At 41.5% G+C, this 26,702-nt stretch overlaps 1 protein-coding gene across 4 annotated transcripts in view; it reads left to right on the top strand.

The window, feature by feature from the left end:
• The window catches only part of ryk (receptor like tyrosine kinase), a 408,854-nt gene that overhangs the window by 113,373 nt on the left and 268,779 nt on the right, over positions 1–26,702 (top strand). For all 4 annotated transcript variants that reach the window (XR_010017706.1, XR_010017704.1, XR_010017705.1 and 1 more), the window contains exon 3: positions 6,730–6,829. Coding sequence is in view for 1 of the 4 variants with exons in the window: in XM_063046162.1 (XP_062902232.1) it covers positions 6,730–6,829 (100 nt within the window). In the remaining 3 variants the exon portion in view is untranslated. The remainder of the gene's footprint in view (positions 1–6,729; positions 6,830–26,702) is intronic.

Here is a 26,702-nt window from a genome sequence, read left to right as displayed (position 1 = left end):
GTCCAGCACATCATCCTTCGAATCTGTATTCTTCCTCATTCCCTCGATCGGTAGCTGCTGTTTGAGTTTCTCCACACTGAAACATTTAGCCGGGGCTATCCCTTCAGCCTCCTGCAGTCAAGATGTCAGCTTCTTCGGAGACTCCTTTAACTCTCGCCACAGCCTCAGTAGTTCTGACTCACGGTTCTTGGCCATCTCAATCCGGGACGCAGTTACCCCACCAGCTTCTTCCACCCTGACCTGAAAAGCAGCAGTTAAAGGATGTTCAGCCTCCAGTTTTTTCTTTCTGATGACGTCTTCCAGGTCAACTTTCAGTTTTTCCACTTCATTTAAACTGTCGATAGTCATATTCAGGTTCCTTTCAAGCATCCGCCTCCCTTTTCTGAGATCTGTCCTCCTTTTCTTCACCTCCTTGGGAGTGTAGTCAAACTCCCTGGGCTCTCGGTTTTCTGTTGGCCTTAGTCAGAACACATCCTTGATCTTCCCCAACTTGTAAGTCTTCCAATCTTTTCTGAATCGACACCTTGAGTTTCTGCTGATCCCTTTGAAGGTGGGTCATTGTTTCTTCTCGCTGGATTAATTCATCAGTACATGACCGCAGTGTCGGCTCGGACTTCAGTTGCTTCTTCTCCACGTTGATGAGCGTGAATTCCAAGTCTGCAGTGGTCATCCCACAAGTGCAGCACTCAGTCTCCGGCCGGCATTTCTGAGCACTCAGTTCAGCGGTGCAAATCCCCTCTCTCCCCTGTGTCTCATTCAGATTGACGACCTGAGTTTCCATCCCCAGGTCCACCACTGTCGGTTCCAACAGCAAGAAGTTCAACTGGTATGTCGGGTCATTTTTCTCACATTGCACCAAACTCCTTCTGCCAAAAACTCCTCCAATTGTGACACTTCGCTTCTGTCGCCCGGGCTCAGCCACTTGCCTTGCCTCATAGTCCCTCCAGGCGAATCCAAGCTCCAGGCGGTCATCCACATACGCCAAAACTCCGCACTCCTTCTCTTCCCTCATGGTCTTCCTCATGCCCCACGGGAATGATGCAGGGGCTCTGAATATGCCCTTGGGCATCTTTTCGGATCGGAAGAATCCTAGGGAACTAATAACGGCTGCCTTCGACTCAACAGCTGCACTCCTCGGAATCTGGCAACATCCACTTCTCAGATCCAGCACATTAAACCACGTCGCATAATCCACACACACGCTGCCTACATCTTCCACGGTGCCAGGGTCCAGTTGCCGCGACCTCTCTCACTGAGATGTCGTCAGCGGTCAACTCCCCTCCCTCATGGTAGTTGGGAGTGTCTTCCAAGAGGGTCTCACCCTCAGCTACTTTCCCCAGGCCGCACCACCGCTGGGTCTCGTTTAAATTCGGTACCGGCTCAAGGCTGCTACACACGTCCTCAGAAGCAACTCGGCACGCTTGGTGCCCAGACAATGCCCCCATGAACTCCAGGGTCATTAACCAAACATTATCTTCTGGATAACTACTGGCACTGGTACCCAAAATCTCCGGTGCCCTTGCGATTGTCAAGGGTAAATGTTTCAGACACCGGTTGTAAAACGAACTGTAGAACATCTTGACCTGCGCCCCAGGGTCGAGGATGGCTTTAGCATCGCTTCCCTCTGTCCGAGCACTGCCACTCATCTAACAACTGAGAGATCCACTCCGCCCATGTCTTGTATGCCTCCGCCCCCGTTGGGGTGAACGCTATTCCAAACGCCATGTGGAGCCTGCCAGAGCTAGAACATTTATTCGCAGGCACTAACTCCAAATCAGACCACTCTCTCCTCTCTCTCCCAACAGCATGGACAGCCCCGAGTTCCACCTCCAACTTGTCAATGCTAGTCTGAACTCGAATAAAGACCTCATCCGCCATGCATGCAGCAATAACCCAAAGAGCCACACGTTACTGATTTAAACAGGGCCACCACACAGCATACCGGTAGATCCCATCCTGGACAAAAGCCCACACAATGTAGCCCCCCTAGCCAGCCTCAGGGTCGCTTGGCTCGCTGTCATCTAGGGAAACAGCCCTCCACCCCTCCAAACTGGGTAATTAGTTTGTGTGGATGCTGTGTGATGTACCCCACCCCGCCCAAACAACAGACAATACACCAGATACGATTAAATGATTTACAGATTATAGATATTACTGGAACTATATAATTAATAGAGAATAAAATATAAAAGGAAAATGAAAGGTTCCACACTTCAAAATTCAATCTCTTCGTGCACAAACAGTTGGAGCTCAGGGCCCTTCTTCTTCACCCTGCGACCCCCTCGGACCACCTCGACCGGCTGCCTGGGACCAACAATGCTGGTCGACCAGACGCTCCACACGAGTCCGTCTCCATCTCCTCTCCTCTCCGAACGGGGTCCAACCCCGTTAGTGGACTCACAGCACTTGGTCCATCCTCTGTCTCTCTCTCCCGCCTTCTCCCACAAAACCCCACGCATACAATATCTTACAGACACACCAAAGCATAACAATCGCAATGGGTTCATTCGTCCTCTTATCAATAGATAATCCAAAACAAACGGCTAACGGGAAGGACTTTCTCAGGAGTTAACATAACAAAGAAGCCCTTTCAATTATAACATAACAAAGAAGCTATTTTAATTAGACTACGCAGTGACATTTAAAAAAAGAAACCCCTTACACAAGAAAATGGCAAATTAAATGCAATGTTGGACAATGCATGATCATACACTTTGGTAGTAGAAAAAATGTGCAGACTGTTTTCTAAATGGGGAGAAAATCCAAAAATCTGAGATGCAATGGGACTTGGGACTCCTTGTGCAGAACATCCTAAAGGTTAACTTACAGGTGGAGTCAGTGGTGAGGAAGGCAAATGCAATGCTGGCATTCATTTCAAGAGGTCTAGAATACAAAAGTAGGGATGTGATGCTGCGGCCTTACTGGTAAGGCCTCACCTTGAATATTGTGAACGGTTATAGGCTCTTCATCTCAGAAAAGATGTGCTGGCATTGGAGAGGGTTCAGAGAAGGTTCACAAGGATGATTCCAGGAATGAAAGGGTTATCATACAAAGAACGTTTGATACTCTGGGTCTCTACCACTGGAATTTAGAAGGATGAGGGAGAAATCTCATTGAAATCTTTTGAATGTTGAGAGGCTTAGACAGAGTAGATGCAGAAAGGATATTTCCCATGGTGGGGGAGTCTAAACAAGAGGACACAGCTTCAGGATAGTGTCCATTTAAAACAGATGTGGAGAAATTTCTTTAGCCAGAAGGTGATGAATTTATGGAGTTTGTTACCACAGATAGCTGTGGAGGCCAGGTTATTGGGTGTATTTAAGGCAGAGATAAGTTCTTGATTGGTCACAGCATCAAAGATTACTGAGAAAAGGCTGGGGAGTGGGGCTGAGGAGGGAAAAAAGGATCAGCTATGATTGAATGGCGGAGCAGACTTGATGGGCCAAATGGCCTAATTCTGCTCCTATATCATATGGTCCACAAGGCTTGATCAGTGCTTACAGATGACAAAAAATTAGGCAGTGTTGTTGGAGTGAAAAAGTTTACTGTAGTTTACACTGGTTAGTGAAGTTGCCTGAGTCATGGTAAATGGATTTCAATACACATATCTGTGAGGTGGTGCATTTTGGAAATTTAAGTCAACAAAGACATACTGTGAATGGTAGGGCATCAGGATGTTTAAAGTAACAGACCAACCTAGGAATTCAAATGCATGGTACAGTGAGAGTACAAGCAGAGATAGACAGGGTGGTGAAAAATGGATTTAACATGCTGGCCTTGATCAGTCAGAGTATAGGAACTGGCACATAATGTTGCAATAAAATAAGTCGTTGGGTGAGTTTGCAGTTGCTATACTGTGTACAGGTTTGGTTACCTGTTATAGAAAGATGCAGTTATACTGGATGCAGTGCAGAAAAGATTTACAAGGAAGTTGCCAGGACTAGAGGGCTTATTTTAGGGTGAGCCTGGCCAGGCTAGGTCTCTATTCCTTGCAATGCTACAGAATCAGAGCAACTTTTAGAAATGTTTAAAATTGTGAGAGGCATAGATAAGGTGGACTTTTCCTGAGGGTAGGGAAGCCCAAACTAGAGTGCATAGGTTTAGTGTGAGAAGGGAAAGATTTGGGAGACCTGAGGGTCAACCTTTTTATGCAGAGTGCTGAAATATATGGAATGAGGTGCCAAGGAAGTGGTTGAGGCAGGTACACTGGTTTTTAAAAAGCTGTTGGATATCTGCATTCCAGGCAGCAGCCCAGTGAATTCCTTTTGCTCTTGTTATTGCTCCCAACATCCTTTCTGTGGTGTGGTAATCAGAAGCAGACACAGGCTACGTCCGCACTACGCCGGATAATTTTGGAAACGAGGTTTGAGTAAAGACGACAGGCGTACACACTAAGCGTTTTTCAAAATATCTCTGTCCACACTAACACGGATATTTGGGTGAATCTTCTCTACTGGGCATGCGCAGAACACACAGAAAACAAGCAAAGAGGAAATGGTATACTTAGTGTGCGTTTGTCCAGTTACAGAGTAAAAAAACTTAAAAGGGGTGATATACTGCGTCCGGTGCTCCCGATGTGGCCTTTTATATATTGGTGAGACCCGACGCAGACTGGGAGACCGCTTTGCTGAACATCTACGCTCTGACCGCCAGAGAAAGCAGGATCTCACAGTGGCCACACATTTTAATTCCACATCCCATTCCCATTCTGACATGTCTATCCACGGCCTCCTCTACTGTAAAGATGAAGCCACACTCAGGTTGGAGGAACAACACCTTATATTCCGTCTGGGTAGCCTCCAACCTGATGGCATGAACATTGACTTCTCTAACTTCCACTAGGCCCCACCTCCCCCTCGTACCCCAGCTGTTACTCATTTTTATGCACACATTCTTTCTCTCACTCTCCTTTTTCTCCCTCTGTCCCTCTGAATATACCTCTTGCCCATCCTCTGGGTCACCCCCCCCCGTCTTTCTTCCCGGACCTCCTGTCCCATGATCCTCTCGTATCCCCTGACCCGGCTGATGACGAACATTGAAAACTGACTAACTCTATTGCATTAATAAGGCACCTTGTTAAATGTATAAAACATGTCTGCGTCAGTGTTATCTTGTACTTCCATACAATGTTACATTAGGCTGTTATATATCTATTATCAGAGAAATACTTGCATAAATAGGTAAACCACCTTCATACAAGCAAGGATAGTAAACAGGGCAAAGTGAGTATACTTATTTATTCAGTAAGCTATGGGTCCTGGTGAGTACACTACTAACTCTTCTGGCTTCAGTCTCGTTGCTGTCTGTTCTGAAATTGTTAGGTTCTGCGAAGCACAGAATCAAATATCGCTGTGATGATTGTATGCTCTAGTATCAATTGTTTGGCGACAATAAAGTAGTAACAGTAATAATAATAATAATAATAAGAAAACAATGAGATGCCGGGCTGCCGCCACCTGCACGTCATGACAGCGGTTTTAAAAAGCTCCGGTTACCCCGTACACACTGCAACGGATATTAGGCGTTTTCAGATTTATTCACTCTGGAGACCGTTTCTGAAAAGCTCTGTTTTCGGGGGATGAAAACGCCATTTTAGTGTGGACAGAGAGTCAAAACGAAGAGAAAAAGCTTTGTTTTCAAAATTATCCGGCGCAGTGTGGACGTAGCCACAGTATGCTTTTGATTACACATACACAGTACTCTAAGTGCAGTCTAATCATGTTTTACGCATTTGCTATTACCATCCCAATTAATATATTCACTGACTTAGCCCATGAAGGCAAGCATGCCAAATGTTTTTTTTTGACTACTCTCTGTTGTCACTTTCAGGAAGTTACACTTGCAGCACAATATTCCTCTGTATATCAAGCCATTTACTCCATATATCCTGCCAGAATTTGACTTGCCATTGTGCATCATCTCATACACGAGAAATTCTGCAGATGCTGGAAATTCAAGCAACACACATCAAAGTTGCTGGTGAATGCAGGACGAAGGGTCTCGGCCCGAAACGTCGACTGTACCTCTTCCTAGAGATGCTGTCTGGCCTGCTGCATTCACCAGCAACTTTGATGTGCATCATCTCATGCTTGTTTGGATTAAATTCCATCTGCCATTGCTCTGCTCTCTGTCATTGAACATCATCCTTCGCTACTTGCAGTTCTAGCAATTTTTGTGTCATCTGCAAAACTTAGCAGTCAGATCTCCAGTGCTCTCATCCAACATTTATTAACAATAATGAAGGTCCCAGCACTGATCACTATTTATTGCAGACTGCCATTCAGATCCACTACTACTTTCTGCCTCCCATTATCAGGCTAATTTTGGATCCAGTTTGCCAGCATCTCCTTTGCCAGCATACCATAGTGAAATCCAAGTTACGCATATCTACCACTCTGCCATATCATTTTCAATTATTTGCTCAAAAACCTCAATCAGATTCCTGAGATGTAATTTCCCAGCCACTAAAATATTGGAAAGATACGTGGGCAGTAAGTTTGTATTAAGGTTGAATCAGGGTACATTTATCGAACAGATGAAATAAAACTGTTGACACAAAATATGTAACTATTATTTCCCTCCCCCCCCCACAGTAAAGCATTTAAAGTGTTAATCATGTTGCAATATCAGAGTAATATTACCTCTGAAAAATATTTTTTTTAATGGCAGTCATGCATTTAAATGTTTTTTTTCCAATGTGTTACTATGTTCAACACTTTTTTATGATAGGTTGAATACAGATTGGGTTTTCAAGTGGATGATCCAGCAGCGATGCATATGCCTCAGACTAACATCTCTATACAAGGGGAGGTTCCACGCACGATATCAGGTGAGAAAGGATCCGAATATGGTTTTGCTTCTTTCAGAAGGATTATTACAACATTCAAATATGCTGAAATTTAGACCTAATGGCTTCATAGAGCCATGTTTTTCTCTTTTAAAACTTAAGTTACAGATTTGGTTTAGTTGCAGAAAATACTGGGTGAGTGAAACTCTAAGGAAAAGGAAAAAGTTGAATTCTTAAGAATCAGTGGCAAAATGATATATGGCATAATTGTCCTCGTTATTCAATTAACTTGCTTCATTACTAGCCAGTAGTGAAATTCCATGGTTAAAAAGGGGTAGCAAGGGCAGGCTAGGACCTACACACCAGTAAGTCTGATTTCAGTTGTAGGGAAGTTCTGTGGGCCAAGATTTGCCATCTCTTGGATAGTCACACCTGATCAGGAATTGTAGGCATGGTTTTGTGCATGGGAGGTTGTGTTTGATGAATCTTTTGGAGTTTTTCAAAGAGATAACTAAAGAGATAGAAGAAGGTTAGACCAGTGGATGTTGTCTGCATGGATGTTACTAAGCCTTTAGATAATGGAATTCACGAAGACCTAGCATGGTGAATTTAGAATTGGCTTGGTGATAGGAAGCAGAGGATGGTGTTTGAAGGTTGATTCTCTGACTGAGAGGTCTGTAAATAGTGGGGTGGCAGTGTTGGGACCTCTGTTATTTTGGTATTTATTACATGATTTGAATACTTGTTGATAGTGAATCAGGTTATGATGAATTGCAAAGAGATCTTGATCAGTCAAAGTTCAAAGTAAATTTATTATCAAAGTACATTTATTATCGAAGTATGTATGCAGTACACAGACAGCCATGAAACAGAACCATGGAACCAGTTTTTAAAAAAATCAACCCCCCCTCCCATGTGCAAAAAGAAAAACAAATCACGTAAACAGCAACGGAAAAACGATCAGAAACACAGAATATAAAGCACAACATCAAAAGACATATTCATTTCAGCTCAGCATTCATTATCTGCAGGTTGCCCCAATTCAGAATCACCTAAACCAGCAACAAAAATAGGAACAATGAGAAAAACTATAAATCACATCACATGCAGGAAGGGTGTGATTGGCAACTAAATATTCCAGGATTTTGTTGCTTCAGGTGTGAAGTACTGGCACCTTTAAGGAATATAAAAGTGGATAAGTCTCCGGGTCCGGACAAAATATTCCCGAGGACCTTGAGGGAAGTTAGTGTAGAAATAGCAGGGGCTCTGACAGAAATATTTCAAATGTCATTAGAAACAGGGATGGTGCCGGAGGATTGGCATATTGCTCATGTGGTTCCATTGTTTAAAAAGGGTTCTAATAGTAAACCTAGCAATTATCGACCTGTGAGTTTGACATCTGTGGTGGGTAAATTGATGGAAAGTATTCTTAGAGATGGTATATATAATTATCTGGATAGACAGGGTCAGATTAGGAACAGTCAACATGGACTTGTGCGTGGAAGGTCATGTTTGGCAAATCTTATTGAATTTTTTTGATGAGGTTACTAGGAAAGTTGACGAGGGTAAAGCGGTGGATGTTGTCTATATGGACTTCAGTAAGACCTTTGACAAGGTTCCACACGGAAGGTTAGTTAGGAAGGTTCGGTCGTTAGGCATTAATATCGAAGTAGTAAAATGGATTCAGCAGTGGCTAGATGGGAGACGCCAGAGAGTAGTGGTGGATAACTGTGTGTCAGATTGGAGGACAGTGTGTAGCAGTGTGCCTCAAGGATCTGTACTGGGTCCAATGTTGTTTGTCATATATATTAATGATCTGGATGATGGGATGGTAAATTGGATTAGTAAGTATGCAGATGATATTAAGATAGGTGGCGTTGTGGACAATGAAGTAGGTTTTCAAAGCTTGCAGAGAGATTTAGGCCAGTTAGAAGAGTGGGCTGAAAGATGGCAGATAGAGTTTAATGCTGAAAAATGTGAGGTGCTACATTTTGGTAGGACTAATCAAAATAGGACATACATGGTAAATGATAGGGCATTGAAGAATGCTGTAGAACAGAGGGATCTAGGAATAATGGTGCATAGTTCCCTGAAGGTGGAATCTCATGTGGATAGGGTGGTGAAGAAAGCTTTTGGTATGCTGGCCTTTATTATTCAGAGCATTGAGTATAGAAGTTGGGATGTAATGTTGAAATTGTGTAAGGTCTTTATTCTTTGGAGCGTAGAAGATTGAGAGGGGACTTGAGAGAGGTGTTTAAAATTATGAGGGGGATTGATAGAGTTGACATGGATAGGCTTTTTCCATTGAGAGTGGGGGAGATTCAAACAAGAGGATGTGAGTTGAGAGTTAAAGGGCAAAAGTTTAGGGATAACATGAGGGGGAACTTTTTTACTCAGAGAGTGGTAGCTGTGTGGAGCGAGCTTCCAGCAGAAGTGGTTGAGGCAGGTTCGATGTTGACGTTTAAAGTTAAATTGGATAGATAAATGGACAGGAAGAGAATGGAGGGTTATGGGCTGAGTGCAGGTTGGTGGGACTAGGTGAGAGCAGGAGTTCGGCACGGACTAGAAGGGCCGAGATGGCCTGTTTCCGTGCTGTAATTGTTATATGGTTATTTGTGAATGAGAGTCTACAATCCACAGACTGCGTTAATTAAACCTTGCTCTGACACCATCCTCTGACGAGAGAGAGAGATCTATCATTGAAATGCAAGGACCTTCCCTTGGGAGCAGTGACAGGGAGAGAGAAAGAATCTGTCCCACGCAGACACCTTCCTCCGGCTGCAGTAAGCAAGAGACTGTTAGACAGCGCGAAACACTTCCTTGCACCTCCCCCCTCCCAACTGCCTCGATGATTTCAATCTCCCTTGGTGCTGTAATTGGTGAGAGATGGAGCCTTGTCTCATTTGATCATGGCTTCTTGGTCTCCTTGCCGCACATTTTGCTCACAACCTCGTGGAACCCTCTCGGAGACAACAAAGCACCAGATCACACGATCAGCCAAAAACACACCGCTAGAATGTAGGTAACAGGCTCCAACAGTAGCAGAAACACACTGGAAATCAAAAGAAGACATAAAAGAAGTGAAAGGAGTTGCTTTGTGATCCATCTTGAGGACGTTGCCTACCTTTGGTAGCGTTGTTCAGTGGCTGAACATTGGCTGATTGGTGTTACGCACCCCGTAACTGGGTTGCCAAACCAGCAGAAATGGATCACTCAGTTGGAGTCTGGATTACTAGAACTGAGAAAGTTTTATTAAAGAAACAAGCAACACAGTACTCTAATCAAAAGGATAATAAATGCAACAGTTCAGCAATGATAAACACACATGTGCACAGAATTAAGATAACAGGATCAATCAAGCTCTATCGTTGTCTAGGGGTAAATGACCAGTTTCAAAGTGACGTAAAGTTCAGTTCAGTTCGCAGACAGTGGGGGGAAGGTAGAGAGAGAGCAAAACGAATGAATATTCAAAACGGCTTCCACACAGATCTTCGCAGTCAGCTTTCGTGCGAGCCCTTTGTGATGTCATCTGAGGTCACCGACCGTGACCTCTCCGTTTCCAGATACGATTGTTTCTCTGCGGTGAACCCGGCGCCCAGGCAAGGGTGGACGCACACCAGGTTCCCGCCGATCGTGCCTTTCCGCCCTGAGCGTCTATGGCTTGATCCCGCGATCAGCTGTCCTGAAACTTCCCACCGACTTGTGAGAGACGCACCGCTTCCAGGGTCTCGTTACCTCCGGGTGTCGTGTGTGTCTTGCCTTAGCGAACCTGTCCCTTTTTATCCCCGTGCTGGGGTATCGCCTGCCCATCACTTCAAACAGTTCAGGGTTCAAAGGGGGAGCCGATCTTGACAGCTCTCCTTCCTTCATTAACATCTCCAAATGCTGCTCCATTGTTTTCCTTATCTCTCTCTCTCTCCTGAAGACAGGTGGCAGACCAACTGCTGATTCCACAGGACAGCTAACATCTTAATCTATGTGTATTATTTGTGAATGAGAGTCTACAATCCACAGACTGCGTTAATTAAACCTTGCTCCGACACCATCCTCTGACGAGAGAGAGAGATCTATCATTGAAATGCAAGGACCTTCCCTTGGGAGCAGTGACAGGGAGAGAGAAAGAGTCTGTCCCACGCAGACACCTTCCTCCGGCTGCAGTAAGCAAGAGACTGTTAGACAGCGCGAAACACTTCCTTGCATTCCCCCCCCCCCCCAACTGCCTCGATGATTTCAATCTTCCTTGGTGCTGTAATTGGTGAGAGATGGAGCCTTGTCTCATTTGATCATGGCTTCCTGGTCTCCTTGCCGCACATTTTGCTCACAACCCCGTGGAACCCTCTCGGAGACAACAAAGCACCAGATCACACGATCAGCCAAAAACACACTGCTAGAATGTAGGTAACAGGATCCAACAGTAGCAGAACCACACTGGAAATCAAAAGAAGACATAAAAGAAGTGAAAGGAGTTGCTTTGTGATCCATCTTGAGGACGTTGCCTACCTTTGGTAGCGTTGTTCAGTGGCTGAACATTGGCTGATTGGCAAGAGGCAGAGTGTGGGAATAATGTTGAGTCATAGTTCTTGGAGCTTGCTGATGACTTTTAAGAGGATTATAGTGTTGAATGCAGAGCTCTAGAAAAAGAAGAGCATCCTGATGTATATATCCTTGAAATGGCATCTGCTGTTGACGTGTTGTGATGTAGGCAAATTGAAGCAGATCCAAGTTGTTCCTCAGGCAGGAGTTGAATTTTGACAAACATGAGAAAATCTACAGATGCTGGAAATCCGAGCAACACACACAAAATGCTGGAGGAATTCAGCAGGCCAGGCAGCATCTATGGAAAAGAACAGCTGACGGTAAGCGAGCATTGCAACCAACAGCGATGTCCTGCAGACAGTACATGAAACTACTTCTTTTACTACTTCTACTAAGATGTGTGTGAGTGGAACCTGTGACTGACAATTTGATGGTGTGGTTTTGGGCTGATTGAGTGATCTGGGGCTTTGCAGCCTCTGAGAGAGTTCAGTGAGGTCTGGAATGGAGTGTACTGCCTGGAAATTTGAAGTCTGGAGACAGTGAATGACCCCATGATTGATTCCATTGCTGCTCTCTGATTAAAGCGTAGAGCAATGTTGAAGTCGATTAAAATGAGAGCGGAGGATGGATGGGTGTTTGGTGCTGTCTGTCTGCATTTGTCTGGTCTTCCTCTCTGTTAAAGGAAAGTGCAGGATTTTTGGGATTCTGTGAGGCTGTGGACTGGTTTTGCAGACTTTGAGGTTCATGTTGCATCTGTTCCTGGGTTCTGGTTACTCCTGTAACGTGCTGTAAGGTTTCACTGCTAATGTAATGGTTTCTCTGTAGCAGCAATGTTTAGGTTAGAGTTAGAGATAACGAGGCTTTGAAATGTGGGGCTATCCAATGAGAGGGATGCTGTTCTTTCTTGTGGGAACTGCGAGAAGGGATTTCAAGGTCTTTTTGCTGGGGAGAGATGAGGAGAGAAGACGTGAATGGAAGAGCTAGACGACTGCCAGACAGAGTGGACTTGGAACGAGGGTCAAGGGAGGAGGTCAATGGGAAAGCAGTAGACTGAACAGTGAACTCCGACATTGCACATTAGACTGTTTCATGAGAACGGGCCCTTCGTTTTTTTGTGTCTTTATATTTTTAAAATTTTTTTTTATTGAATTTCATCATCAAACAAACATTTCCATAAGATGTATTTCAGATACTGTGCATATATATCATATAATCATATTTGTCACAAATCTCCACATAATATTTATCTGAGGTATACACTTATAGAAAGGAGAGGAAAGAAAGAACAATCGAAAGAAGAAAACTGTGTACAGAGTAGGGAGTGATGGGTTTTATAACATATTATTGACTTGTGAGAATAAAATCAGGCCTATAAGGTTATGTAGTTAAACCGTTTTTTCCAGTATGAATAAAAATTGTTCCAGCTTATGATTAACAGATGCTGTTATCTTCTCCATTTTGTAAATGTCCATTGTAATTTCCATCCATATGTTTAAAAGTTGGGCTCTCCTTTAATAACCATTTCCTGGTAAGGGTTTTTTTTTTACCAGCCACCAAGCTGTACCTTCATTAATTATTTATCTCTTTTCAACCATTCTTGAGGTATATACCCAAAATATATGGTCTTACTCTCGAAGGGTATTTCCCATTTAAAGATGTCTTGTAGGGCATTATGTATCCCACTCCAATAGTCTTTGATAACAGGGCATTCCCAGAAAATATGATAATGGTTTGCATTTTGATTTCCACAATTTCTCCAGCAAGCAGGGGGTTTACTATCATAACGGGACTTCTGAGAGGGTGTAATAAAATATCTTATCATGTTTTTCCACCCGAACTCGCTCCATTTCTGTGAACTGGTACACTTACATTGATACCTCCATATAATTGTCCAGTCTTCCTCAGATATTATTACCCCTCCTTCCTTCTCCCATTTTGTTTTAATGTTTGAAGTGGAATGTTTAAGATTTGACAAACCCTTATACACGCTTGAAATGACTCTACTACCGTTGTCTGAATTATATGCTTTTCTAAATAGCTCTATCAGACATGTACTTGCCTTGGTTACATTTTTAACCGTCCTATTAACATACTGTCTCATCTGTAAATACTGGTAAAAGTCTTTGTTTTTCTAATAAATGTTTCTCTTTGAGCATTTCAAAACTGAACAGTGTTCCTTCTTTCATTATATTGCAAATAGCTGTTATTCCTTTAGCTGTCCAGTCCTTAAATCTAGCATCCAGTTTATTTGGCGTAAAATCCGAATCATCTGCACACCATTTAAGAATTACAATGTCTCTCTCTATATTCTTTTATAATAGTTTTCCATTTTTTAAGAGTCCATTTCACCCACGGGTTGTCAATATTATTTATGTAACTTTGTAGGTTGTTATCAGCCAAAATTGCCTGTATGGGGATGGAAAGTGTCCTGTCCGCAATGTTTCTCCATTGAGCGTCATATGATGGGTTGCACCAGCATATCACAGCTCTCAACTGTGCTGCAAAGTAATAATCTCTAAGAGAAGGGAGGCTCCATCCCCCCTTTTCCTTGGCTAATTGCCAAGTTTTGAGACGAACCCTAGGCCTTTTACCTTGCCATATATATCTTGATAGCATCTTGTTCCATTCATTGAATTGATTTTGGTTAATCTGTATTGGTAGGGTCTGAGAGAGATGTACTTGTCTGGGCAGTATATTCATTTTAATAGATTCGAACTGAGACGAAGAAAAGGAATTAGGTTCCATCTTGTTATATCTTCCTTAATTTTTTATATATAGGCTGATAATTGCATTCTGATAATTTTGCCAAATCTTTTGGCATAATGATGCCCAAATATTTGATGGACTCTGTTTGCCATGCCCAAGGATAACTACTTTTCAATTTCTCTTGGTGGGCTATAGTTATATGAAAGGAGTTGGGGTTTATCTATGTTGATCTTGTATCCTGATAATTGGCTATATTGTTCAAAGGATTGCATCAATTTTGGTGAAGAGTATAGGTAAAGGTTGCCCTAGATAGATCAAAGTGTCATCTGAATAACAGGCCAATTTATGCTCTGTCCCTGATATCTTCATTTTGTCTGATCTATTGAGTTAATCTGTTAAAGATGGTGCCGGTAACTGGCGACTTTGCACGTGCTCTCCCAAGCAAACTGCCCTCTCCACTATCGTACACCTGAGAAACCCTTCTAAACCTCCGATTTAGCAAGATAAAGATCAACAACACCCTAGCGAAGCTACTGACCGAGCTGGAGACCACCGCGCCAGAACTGTTTCTTAAACTCCGGACCGCACTTGCACTCGACCAACGAGGTGCACCACGTTCCCAGAGACCTGCGGTCTGTTACCGTGCCGGAGCGCTTGGAGACACGGCCCATTCCGACCAGCACCTCTCCGGAGCAGACGACCACACAGACGTGACGGCGGAGACCCCAAGGTGCCCCAGACGCTTCCCCGGAGTGACCACTGTAAAGCCCCGTTGGTGGCCATCCGCAGTTGCCTGAAATGAGGCCTCCGCCGCCGACCTTGAAGATCGAGCCCGAGGCTCGACTGGAGCGGAGGCCTCCGCAGCTGTGACTCAGCTTGAGGGCTTGTTTAAGTGATTAAGTGTCGGCTTTGGGGCCCGACCCAATCGACAGCCCAGGCCCCCGGCAGCTGGAAGTAGCAGCGGAGCCTTCACCGTTACTCGGCCCAACCCGGAGTGCACGACGACGCGACCCGCCAACATCAAAGAGTTGACAACCAGACACTGCATCGATGGAGACCTGGAAAGACGCACTACTTACCGAGGAAGCATGGGAAAAGAGCTGGGCTGCTGGTCAGATTGAAGCTGAGGGGCTTCAGGGTCCCTAACTAATGTGCAAGCCATAAAGAACAAGGTGGATGTTCTTAAAGGGAGACTCACCTACTGCAGGGAGATGCAGAACTGCTGTGTATTCTGTTTCACCGAGACCTGGCTTTCCCCTGCCACCCCCGACTGTGCCATCTGACCGGAGGGATTTTCGATCCATCGGGTGGACTGCATGGCGTCTTCGGGCAAGACGAGGGGAGGTGGTATCTGCCTACTGATCAACACTGGGTGGTGCTCGGACACAGTGGCACTGACAGGCTCCTGCAGCCCAGATCTGGAACACCTGTCGGTGAAGTGTCATCCCTACTACTTGCCACGGGAATTCACCTTGGTCATACGGACAGCGGTCTACATTCCCCCCCAAGGCAAACGTGGAGTGTGCTCTGAACATACTGTATGCCAGCATCAGTGAACTTGAGACCAAGTATCCGGAGGCTTTGCTCATTACAGCCGGGGACTTCAACCAGGCCAACCTCAGAAAGGCGCTGCCAAAGTTATACCAACATGTCCCCTGCCCCACTAGAGGCTCGAATATACTTGACCACTGTTACACAGCAGTCAAGGATGCCTACTGTTCTGTCCAACGACCTCACTTCGAAAAATCGGACCATCAGGCCGTACTCTTCCTCCCGGCTTGCAAACAGAACCTGAAGCGGGAGGTCACGGTGTCAAAAGTAGTGTCGCATTGGACGAAGGAACCGGATGAGGTCCTCCGTGGCTGCTTTGAATCGATGGACTGGTTAGTATTCAAGGACTTGGCAGCTAACCTCGATGAGTATGCCTCAGCTGTCACGGACTTTATTTGGAAATGCACGGAGGACTGTGTGTCTCGCAAGACGATCCGGTTATTCCCTAACCGGAAACCTTGGATGAATTATGAGGTCAAGTCCCTTTTAAAGGCTAGAGCTGTGGCTTTTAGGTCCGGGGATACTAGTCGCTACACGGAATCCAGGCGTGAACGCCGGAAAGCCATTAAGGGTGCCAAGAGACAATATCGAGCCAAGTTGGAAGCCCAGGCTAACCAAAGGGATGCCAGTAGACTATGGCAGGGTCTAAATGAGATCACTGGGTGCAAAGAAAAGGCTGGGAATATCGATAACTGTGGTGCTTCTCTTCCTGACGAACTTAACGTATTCTATGCAAGATTCAAACAGAAGAGAAGCGTCCGTCCCTCTGGATGAACCGGACCTAGTGGCATGGAGATTCATCGTCACCAAGGAGGACGTTAGAAGGGCCTTCCTGAAGATAAATCCAAGGAAGGCGACGAGCCCAGATGGCGTCCCAGGACGGGTTCTCCAGGCCTGTGCAGTCGAGCTAGCTGGGGTGTTTGCTGACATCTTCAACTGCTCCTTGCTTCAGTCTAAGATCCCCTCATGTTTTAAGAAGGCAACGATATCCCAGTGCCGAAGAAGTGCAAGATGGCATGCCTGAATGACTATCGACCTGTGGCTCTGACATCAATCGCTATGAAGTGCTTCGAGAGCTTGATTTTGGCACACATCAACCACAGCCTACCAGTCAACCTCGACGCTTTGCAATTCGCCTACCGGAGCAACAGGTCAACGGCAGATGGCATCTCTATGGCCCTACATTCCTCCTTAGAACACCTGGAGAATAAAGACGCATACGTAAGGCTCCTTTTCATTGACTACAGCTCTGCCTTTAATACCATCATTCCAAATAGACTGATTCGTAAGCTCCAGTACCTGGGCCTTAACATTCAGCTCTGCAGCTGGATCTTCAACTTCCTCACAGACAGGACCCAGGCTATAAAAATAGGGGACATGCTTTCCTCTACAATCACTCTGAGCATCAGTGCCCCACAAGGCTGTGTACTCAGTCCCCTGCTGTACACACTGTTCACCCATGATTGTGTAGCCAAGTTTCCATCAAAGTCAATATATAAGTTTGCTGATGACACAACAATTGTAGGCCGTATCTCGGGTAATGAAGAATTTGAGTACAGAGAGGAAATTAAGAACCTGGAGGTATGGTGCAAAGACAATAACCTATCCCTCAACATCAGCAAGACGAAGGAATTGGTTGTTGACTTCAGAAGGAGTAGCGGACCGCACGACCCTATTTACGTCGGGGGTGCGCAAGTGGAATAGGTCAAAAGCTTTAAGTTCCTCGAGGTCAATATCACAAATGACCTGACTTGGTCCAACCAAGCAGAGTTCACTGCCAAGAAGGCCCACCAGTGCCTTTACTTCCTGAGAAAACTAAAGAAATTTGGCCTGTCCCCTGAAACCCTCACTAATTTTTATAGATGCACCGTAGAAAGCATTCTTCTAGGGTGCATCACAACCTGGTATGGAAGTTGTCCTGTCCAAGACCGACAGAAGCTGCAGAAGATCGTAAACACGGCGCAGCACATCACACAAACCAATCTTCTGTCCGTGGACTCACATTACACCGCACGCTGTCGGAGCAGTGCTGCCAGGATAATCAAGGACATGACCCACCCAGCCAACAGATTTTTCATCCCTCTTCCCTCCGGGAGAAGGTTCAAGAGCTTGAAGACTCGTACGGCCAGATTTGGGAACAACTTCTTTCCAACTGCGATAAGACTGCTGAATGGATCCTGACCCGGTTCTGGGCCGTACCCTCCAAATATCCGAACCTGCGTCTTGGTTTTTTTTTGCACTACCTTACTTTTCATGTTTCTCTTTTCTATTTCTGGTTTATAATTTAAATTTTTAATATTTACTAATTTTAACTATTTTTAATATCGTTAATATTTAATATCTGTAATCCAGGGAGTGTGAAGCGCAGAATCAAGTATCACTGTGATGACTGTACATTCTAGTACCAATTGTTTGGCGACAATAAAGTATAAGTAATGGTTCCATATATAATGTGAAGAGTAGCGGTGACCATGCACAACCCTGTCTCGTGCCCCTTTCTTGGGTAAAACGATTAGATTGTAGCGATATGCTACACACAGAGCTAGAAAAAAACGACACACAGTCTGTAAGTCGCACTCGAGACTCATGTATTTAAACTTCGCGGCACTGGCTTTTAAGCAGTTCCCTTCCAGCCCTCCCCGGGCAGAAATGACATCAGAGGTGCATTACAAAAGTCTCTCCCCGCGTGCGGGCTATTTTGTGAGATGGTTCACTTGTGTTGAAAGTGGGTCACCACAAGATAAATACCCATTTATTTTAATCCTGGCAGTAGGATTGTCGTATATTGCCTGTGTAGTTTTAATAATTGTGTCATGTAGACCAATTACCAAATCTATGTAAAACTTTGTAAAGAAAATTGCAGTTAACCGAATAAAATGCCTTTTCAGCATCCATGCTCATCACTATTGCTTCAATTTTAATTTTTAAAATATAATGCATAATGTGAAGTGTCCTTCGTATATTGTCTTGTGTTTGGAGTTGTTATATAAGACCTGTCTGATCATTATGTATCGGTGTGGGTAGATTATCGCCTCCTTCCAGCTGGGTGGCATTTGCGCCTTTCTTAGGGTCCAGTTCAGTGTGGGGAGTAAAATAGGAATTAACTCACTTCTAAACTGTTTATACCACTCTGCTGTATATCCATCTGATCCTGGTGACTTGTTTAATTTAAGCCTACTAATTGCAGTTTTTAGTTCAGCTTCAGTTATGGATTCTCCAGGAGGTGTTCATGGAGTGAGGTTGATTGTGACTTTGCTCCATTACCGTTATTCTTTTTAACCTATGATCACCCGTATTTACCTTACTTTTACCTACACTTGAAGATTTAAACTATTATTGATTTTTCCTTGAACTGTGACTGTGAAATTTGAAGAAATGAGTAAAGAAATAAGTACAAGATCTAGAACGCAGGATCCTAAAGATGGGAAAGACTCCAATGGAAACGGGAGGAAGAAAGCTGAAACCAAGCAACCCGAATTAACTTATGATATTCTGCTGAATCTCTTAGATGAAAAATTCGCACAACAATGTCAAAGTATTAAAGAAGATTTAAAGTCAATTATGGACTCTTTGGAATCGCTGGGCTCCGAAGTGAAACAGCAACAAAGTAAAATTTCTGAATTGGATAGTGACGCTCGGGAAAGAGATTTGAAAATTCAAAGTTTGGAACAGAAATTGTCTTCGACAGCTAAACAACTGGAACTAAATCTAAGATTATTAATCTTGAAAGTTGATCTAGAAGTCAGAACTTACGTATAATTGGTCTCCCTGAAGATGTTGAAGAAGGTGATCCTTTAAAATTCTTCTCAACTTTTAAAGGATGCGTTTAGCTCTGTATTCCCGGATGATCCTCAAAACCAGGCCCCGGATTTAAACCGAGGTCAGTAATTCTCCGTTTCTATTATGTTTACGATAAAGAGCATCTTATCCGAATTACCCGTTGGCAAGGTATGATTAAACTTCAACAATATCAGTTCCATTTAGTGAAAGACTACAGTCCCGGAGTGATGAAGGAGCGGCGGGCTTTCATACCTTTGATGACGTAATGTTACCATAAAGGTCTCCGTCAGCATTATTGTATCCCGTGCATTTAAGAAATTCTCCCCTGGACAGTTCACCTCGAATCTTCTATTCCATAAGAGCGGCTCAAAGTTTTTTAGATGAACATTATCCAACTGCTACAGACACTTCGTTTTAATTAATGTCTTGCAGTATCAGCTCTGTTCTTATGTGCTTTTTCTTTAAAGCCTTTCATTATCGTATGAAGACTGGACTTTTATAATTCAAGATTTTCATTTTCGGTTAATAGTGAGGTATTGTTATTTGATTTTTGACACTAACGATTTGATGGTAAATTTTTATTGTATGGGGGAATGTCTTGTTTTTTTTTAGCCTTGTATAATTAAGATGGCAGTTGTTTTTTTACTACGTCAGCTTTTCATGTTTCTTCCCATAATTCTTTTCTTCTTTTGAAGTGCCATTTTCAATTATTTAGATTTATGTTTGTAAGTGATTGATAATATGTTTTGGCCCTTTCCTCTTTCGTTCATTTTTGATACCACAATATGAAGGTCTTTTTAACATATATCTTTGGAGTTGCCTTCTGGCGAAATGGGGGTAGATTTAGTATTACTTTTTTCTCTGGCCTCCTTTAGGCTCAATTCTGGGACTTTAAGGGTGAAGTCGATGAGGGGAATTTTACTTTTACTTTCTTTTTCTATTGGGCTGATTCCAAACTACAAAGATGTCTGCAGCGTTGTGACTTCCGGTTCCTCTCTGAATATTTGTTCCTCTTCCGATTTCATGAGCTTTCATTCTGGTTAACTCTTTATATACCAAAGGGTTGACTAAAATATGGCTCAGGCTATTAATTTTGTCTCTTGGAATACAAATGGCTTAAACCATCCAATTAAATGGAAAAAGATTTTTAAAGTATTCCAAAGACTGAAGGCTCATATTGTTTTTGTACAAGAAACTCAGGTGAGGATAGAGGATAATCAACGTTTTTTCAGGTTTTGGAAGGAAAAACAGTATCACTCGAGCTCTCAGGCCAAAGTGAAAGGAGGTTCAATTTTTATAGATTCCTGAATTACATTTGTTCACCATGACATCATTTCAGATCCGAATGGTAGATTTCTATTAATTACTGGGTTACTCTTTAATAAAAAAGTTGCTATGGTTAATGTTTATGCTCCGAACATGGACTATCCTGAATTTTTTAAGCATTTATTTACTTTGTATCCTAATTTAAATGAATATATGTTGATAATGGGTGGTGATTTTAATTGTTATTTAAATCCTCGGATGGATAGATCTATATCCAGTCAAGCTCTACCGAATAAGTTGGCCACTCTTATCAACTCTTTTATGATTGACTCTGGAATTTCAGAAATTTGGAGATTTTTATCTCCTAATGAGAAAGAGTACTCATTTTTCTCACATGTTTATCATTCATATTCTAGAATTGATTACTTTTTATAGACTCTTGTTTAATTCCATCTGTAATTGACTGTGATTATGACATTATTGCCATTTCTGATCATGCTCCATTGAAACTTTCTATCAAGTTAATGGATACATCTCCTAGTATCAGACAATGGCAGTTTAATTCTAATTTGCTTCAAGACCCAGATTTTGTCAAGTTTACGAAGGAACAAATTGATCTCTCTTTATCAAGAAATAATATGGAAGAAATTTCCATTGGGACAGAATGGGACACTTAAAGCATATATCCGTGGTTATATCATTTCTTATTCTGTTGGTTTGAAAAAACGTATTAAGAATTAAACACTTCGGTTGATTGAGGAAATTAAAGAAATTGATAAATATTCTATTACTCCTAGTAGGAGCTTTATAAGCAAAGAGTTGAACTTCAAATGGAACATAGCTTATTATTAACATCCTCAATTGAAAATCAATTAATGAAAACCAGAAGTGAGTATTATATACCTAGTGATAAGTTGGGTTTACTAGCAAATCAATTGAAAACTGATTCAGTTAAGTGTCAAATTATTAAGATTCGTAAACATGATGACATTTTAACAGTCATACATGATGAGATAAATAAATCCTTTCAAGAATTTTACATCTCTTTCTACCATTCTGAATTTCCTCATGATCCTAACATTATGCATGACTTTTTAAGGAAATTGAATTTTACGAAATTATCACCAGAAGAATGTTTAATATTAGAAACTCCTATCACGGATGAAGAAATAAAAGGTTTTATTTCTTCTATGAATTCTGGCAAAGCACCTGGTCCAGATGGTTTTACAGTGGAATTCTTTCAAGTTTTTTTCTTCTATTCTTTCGCCTTGGTTGTTAAGAGTTTTTAAAGAAGCAATCAGATTAGGTAAATTACCACAATCATTTTATGGAGCTTCTATTTCTTTAATTCTTAAAAAAGAATTAAGACCCTACTGATTGTGCATCATATAGACCGATATCTCTGTTGAATGTAGAATCTAAGATTTTTTTCTAAAATATTAGCAACTGGGTTAGAGAAGATATTACCCCAAATTATCTCAGTCTACCAGACTGGATTTATCCATCTTATTCATCTTTTAATATTGGAGGAGATTAATGAATATTATTTATACTCCATCACTTACTAGTCCAGAATGTGTTATTTCACTAGATGCTGAGAAAGCTTTTGACAGAGTTGGATGACCATATTTACTTACTGTGCTTGAGAAATTTAATTTTAGCCCAATATTTATATCTTGGATTAAATTCATATATCTCTGTAGCTTCGGTTTTTACCAATAATTAAAGATCTCCCTTTTTTCGTTTATTTCGGAGTACTAGGCCGGGATGTCCATTATTATTTAATATTGCTCTTGAACCTTTAGCAATTGCTATTCGAGATTCACCTGACATTCTTGGTATTACCCGTGTGAATGAAATACATAAGATATCATTATATGCAGACGATTTGCTATTATGTATCTCTAACCCTGAGAAATCCATTCCTGCTGTTTTATCCTTATTGGCTCAGTTTAGTAATTTTTCTGGTTATAAGTTAAACCTTAAAAAGAGTAAACTATTTCCCCTAAATTTGCGAGTTCCAATTTATGGATGTTTACCATTTAAATTGGTTACCGATTTCTGTACATACTTAGGGGTTAAAATGACAAAAAAGCATAAGGATTTATTTAAGGCTAATTTTTAACCTTTAATTGATCAGATTAAACTTTTGTTTACTAAATGGTCACCAATGTCCCTATCATTGATAGGTCGGATTAATGCTGTGAAGATGATTATTTTACCTAAATTTTTGTATTTATTTCAAGTGGTGCCAGTTTTTATTCTAAAATCTCTTCATATATATGGCAGAATAAAAATCCTATGATAGGTAAAAGATACTTACAGAAATTTAAAACGGAGCGGGGTCTGGCATTGCCGAATTTTAGATTTTATTATTGGGCATTTAATATTCGATATTTAAAATTTTGGTCATGGGACTTGGACATAACTTCAAGTCTACATTGGGTAGATCTTGAATGTAAATCTTTACAAGGGTTTTCATTGGGTTCTATTTTAGGGACCTAGCTTCCCTTTTCTCTTTCTAAATTGCATAAACAAATGGTTAACCCAATAGTAAAATATACATTACGAATATGGTTTCAAATTTGAAAGTTATTTGGGTTGAGTCAATTTATTCTAGCAAGTCCTATTATATCTAATTTGTTTTTTCAACCCTCTATCATAGATCAAGCCTATTTGGCTTGGAAACTAAAGGTATATTAAGATTTTGTGATCTATTTTTGGATAATTGTGTCATGTCTTTTGAACAATTATCTAACAAATACAATTTGCCTAGATCCCATTTCTTTAGATATTTACAGATTAGAAATTTTTAAAATACTGTTCTTCCTACCTTCCTGAATTTATATTCATCGGATATTTTGGGAAAAAAAATTAGGTTTAAATCCTTTTCAGAAAGATGTAATAGCAAACATTTATAATATAATTATGAAAATACATCCAGACATATCTAATAAAGTTAAGATCAATTGGGAAAGGGAATTTAAGATTACCTATTGAAAAATGGGAAAAAACTTCTTCAATTAGTTAATTCATCCTCTATATGTGCTAAACATGCGTTGATACAGTTTAAAGTAGTGCATAGGGTTCATATGTCTAAGGATAAATTAGCTCATTATTACTCTTATATAAATCCTATATGTGATAGATGTCACTCCGAGATATCATCTTTAACTCATATGTTTTGGTCATGTCCTCTTTTAACAAAATACTAGAAAGATATCTTTGATATTATTTCAACTGTTTTGAGTATTGATTTACAACCCCACCCTATTACTGCAATTTTTGGTTTACCAATGTTAGAATCAAATCTTTTAACATCTTCAGCTTGTCGGATGATTGCACTTCTTGCACTAATGTTCAGAAGATCCATTTTGCTGAATTGGAAAGAGATCAATCCCCCCACCACATTTCATTGGTTCTCTCAAACTATGTTTTGTGTTTAAATTTAGAAAAAAAATTAGAAGTGTTATTCATGATCCCTCTATTAAATTTGAATAGACTTGGAGGCCATTTATTCAATATTTTCATATGACGTAATTTGACCTTTTCCAAACCTACTCTATTTCTTTTTAGTATATGTTGAGGGGAGCTGAGTCAATGACACTAATGGTTCTTTTTTTTCATAGTTCACAATAGCCCATGTCTTTTTTTTCCTGTAGTTTAGTTGGTCTATCTTGTTAGAGTAGTTTTTTTTGGGGGGGGGTTATTTTTTTTCTTTTTTTCTTTCTCATGTTAATTTGACTATATATAATATTTGTATCCCGTAAGATTGGGAGGTTTAATATCTATGTATTAATTGGGTTTATATTTATGTATGATAATTACAACAATGTAATCCCAATAACTGTATGATTTCTATGTTATGTTAATCTTTATCATTACGATACTCATAAAAAGATTGAAAAAGTAAAGAAAACTTCAGTTATGTAAGCAGTTATCGTTCTATGTTGTTCTTTGCTTAAAGTGGGTAACTCTAAAGAATTCAGGAAGGTGTCAATTTGGGTTATGCTTCCCCCTGGAACTTTGGAATATAGAGTTTCGTAAAACATTTCAAAAGCTTCTTGAATTTCACTTAGCTTTTTTTTTTATCACTTTTGTTCTTAGATCCCTTATTCTATGAATTGTATTTTCTGCTATCTTTTTTTTCAGTTTCCACACCAGTATTTTCATAAATTTAGATCCACTTTCACAGTGTTAGTCCTGATGAAGGGTCTCGGCCTGAAGCGTCTCGGCCTGAAGCGTCGACTGCACCTCTTCCTAGAGATGCTGCCTGGCCTGCTGCGTTCACCAGCAACTTTTATGTGTGTCACTTTCACAGTGTCTCTGTTTCAGAAACATTAAATTTTTTCTACTTTCTTGTGTAGCCAAACTATTAATTTCACTCCTAATTTTTGTAGTTTCCTCCAGTGTATCCTGTGCCAAATTCAGTTTGTATTTTTTCTAGTTCCTTCAGCTTATTTTATAATTCCTCTAATGTTCTATTCCTTATTTTTTAATTATATGAAGATATCGCTATGATTTTCCCTCTTAAGACAGCCTTCAGAGTATCCCATAGAATGGGAGATTCAGCAGCCCATTAAAAGAAATTAGAAGACATTAAAAGAATTGAATTTTACTTTGTCCTTAGCTATGTGTATTTATCTGTTAGTATATCATTGAAATTTGCAGAACATAACTTAATCGATCTACTCCCTGAACAAATACGAGCCAAGAAACACAAATAATCAAAAAAGGTAGCGAAGGTGTGATTCCAAGACTGGGGTCTCCAGATGACCCTGGGTTGGGTGAGAAGAAAAGTCTAGCTGTGGGTTGAGGGCCCTCGTTGCAGTACCTATCAAAGTAAGTAAAAAAAACTATGTCCATTACACAGAAATGATTTCCCTGTGTATTCCTCCCATGTGTATATTCTCATTTAGGTGGGGAAAAAGGAATGAATAACTGAATTTAAAAAAATTGAGTAATATAAAATCCACATTATAATACGTATTTCTCGAGATAGGTATATCACCATCTATTTTTGCTTCCGTTTAGTTTATCAGCACTTTTAAAGTTAGCCAAACCTTATGGCTCTTCTAGAAGAGGTGAGGGCTGCCCTCGAAGGACTCACAGTCCCTTCCTAATATCCTTCTCTTGTCCTGCTCCTGTCCCCTGCTTTCTCGGTTCTCTTACTATTTCCCAAGCATTTCGGGATAACTGCTCAGCCAGACTTTCCCTTGGTTTGACCACACTAATGGGCAGCCCTCTGTTGTTCATATCTGTAGTTGTCTCTTCCACCATCTGGTATAGTCGTATCCCTTTTTGGTAAAATACCCTCAGTTTAGCAGGATATGGGGTTTGGAATTTAATCTTTTCTTGCATTGATACTCGTTTCGCTTTGGAATATTCCTTCCGTTTCTGTAGGACCGCCGGGGGGTAATCATGATCGAAGTACAGGTGTCCCCCGGCTTTTCGAACGTTCGCTTTACGAAACCTCACTGTTACGAAAGACCTACATTAGTACCCTATTTTCGCTTTCAGAAGGTGTTTTCACTGTTACAAAAAAAAGCAGCGCGTGATAAAAGGCAGTGCGCGCCCCGAGCAGCCGCTCTCCCCGGATTCGGAATGGCATTGCTCAAACACGTTGCATTGAGCAGCCGTTAGCAAGATGAGTTCTAAGGTGTCGGAAAAGTCATAAAGAGTTCGTAAGGGTGTTACACTTAGCATAAAACTAGACATAATTAAACGTTTTGATCGTGGTGAACGAAGTAAGGACAATGTGAGTTTGGCTTGTGGAAGCTGATGAAGATGATGTTGAAGAGGTTTTGGCATCCCATGACCAAGAACTGATAGATGAAGAGCTGATGCAATTGGAAGAGGAAAGGATAACAATCGAAACCGAATGAGTAATGATAAAGTACAACTTTAATTTTGAAAGGGTACGTCGGTTTAGGGGATATTTGCAGGATGGTTTGAGTCCTTACAAAGAACTGTGTGAAAGAAAATTGCGAGCGGTTCAGCAGTCAAGCAAGCCTTCCACATCAGCCACAGCAGACGATGTACCTCGACCTTCGACATTGAGGTGGGCAGAGATAGA

This window comes from Mobula hypostoma, chromosome 4, assembly GCF_963921235.1.
Source record: "Mobula hypostoma chromosome 4, sMobHyp1.1, whole genome shotgun sequence".
Classification (NCBI taxonomy): Eukaryota; Metazoa; Chordata; class Chondrichthyes; order Myliobatiformes; family Myliobatidae; genus Mobula; species Mobula hypostoma.
Note: the sequence above shows the minus strand (reverse complement) of the source record. Positions and strands in the feature narration are given on the sequence as shown.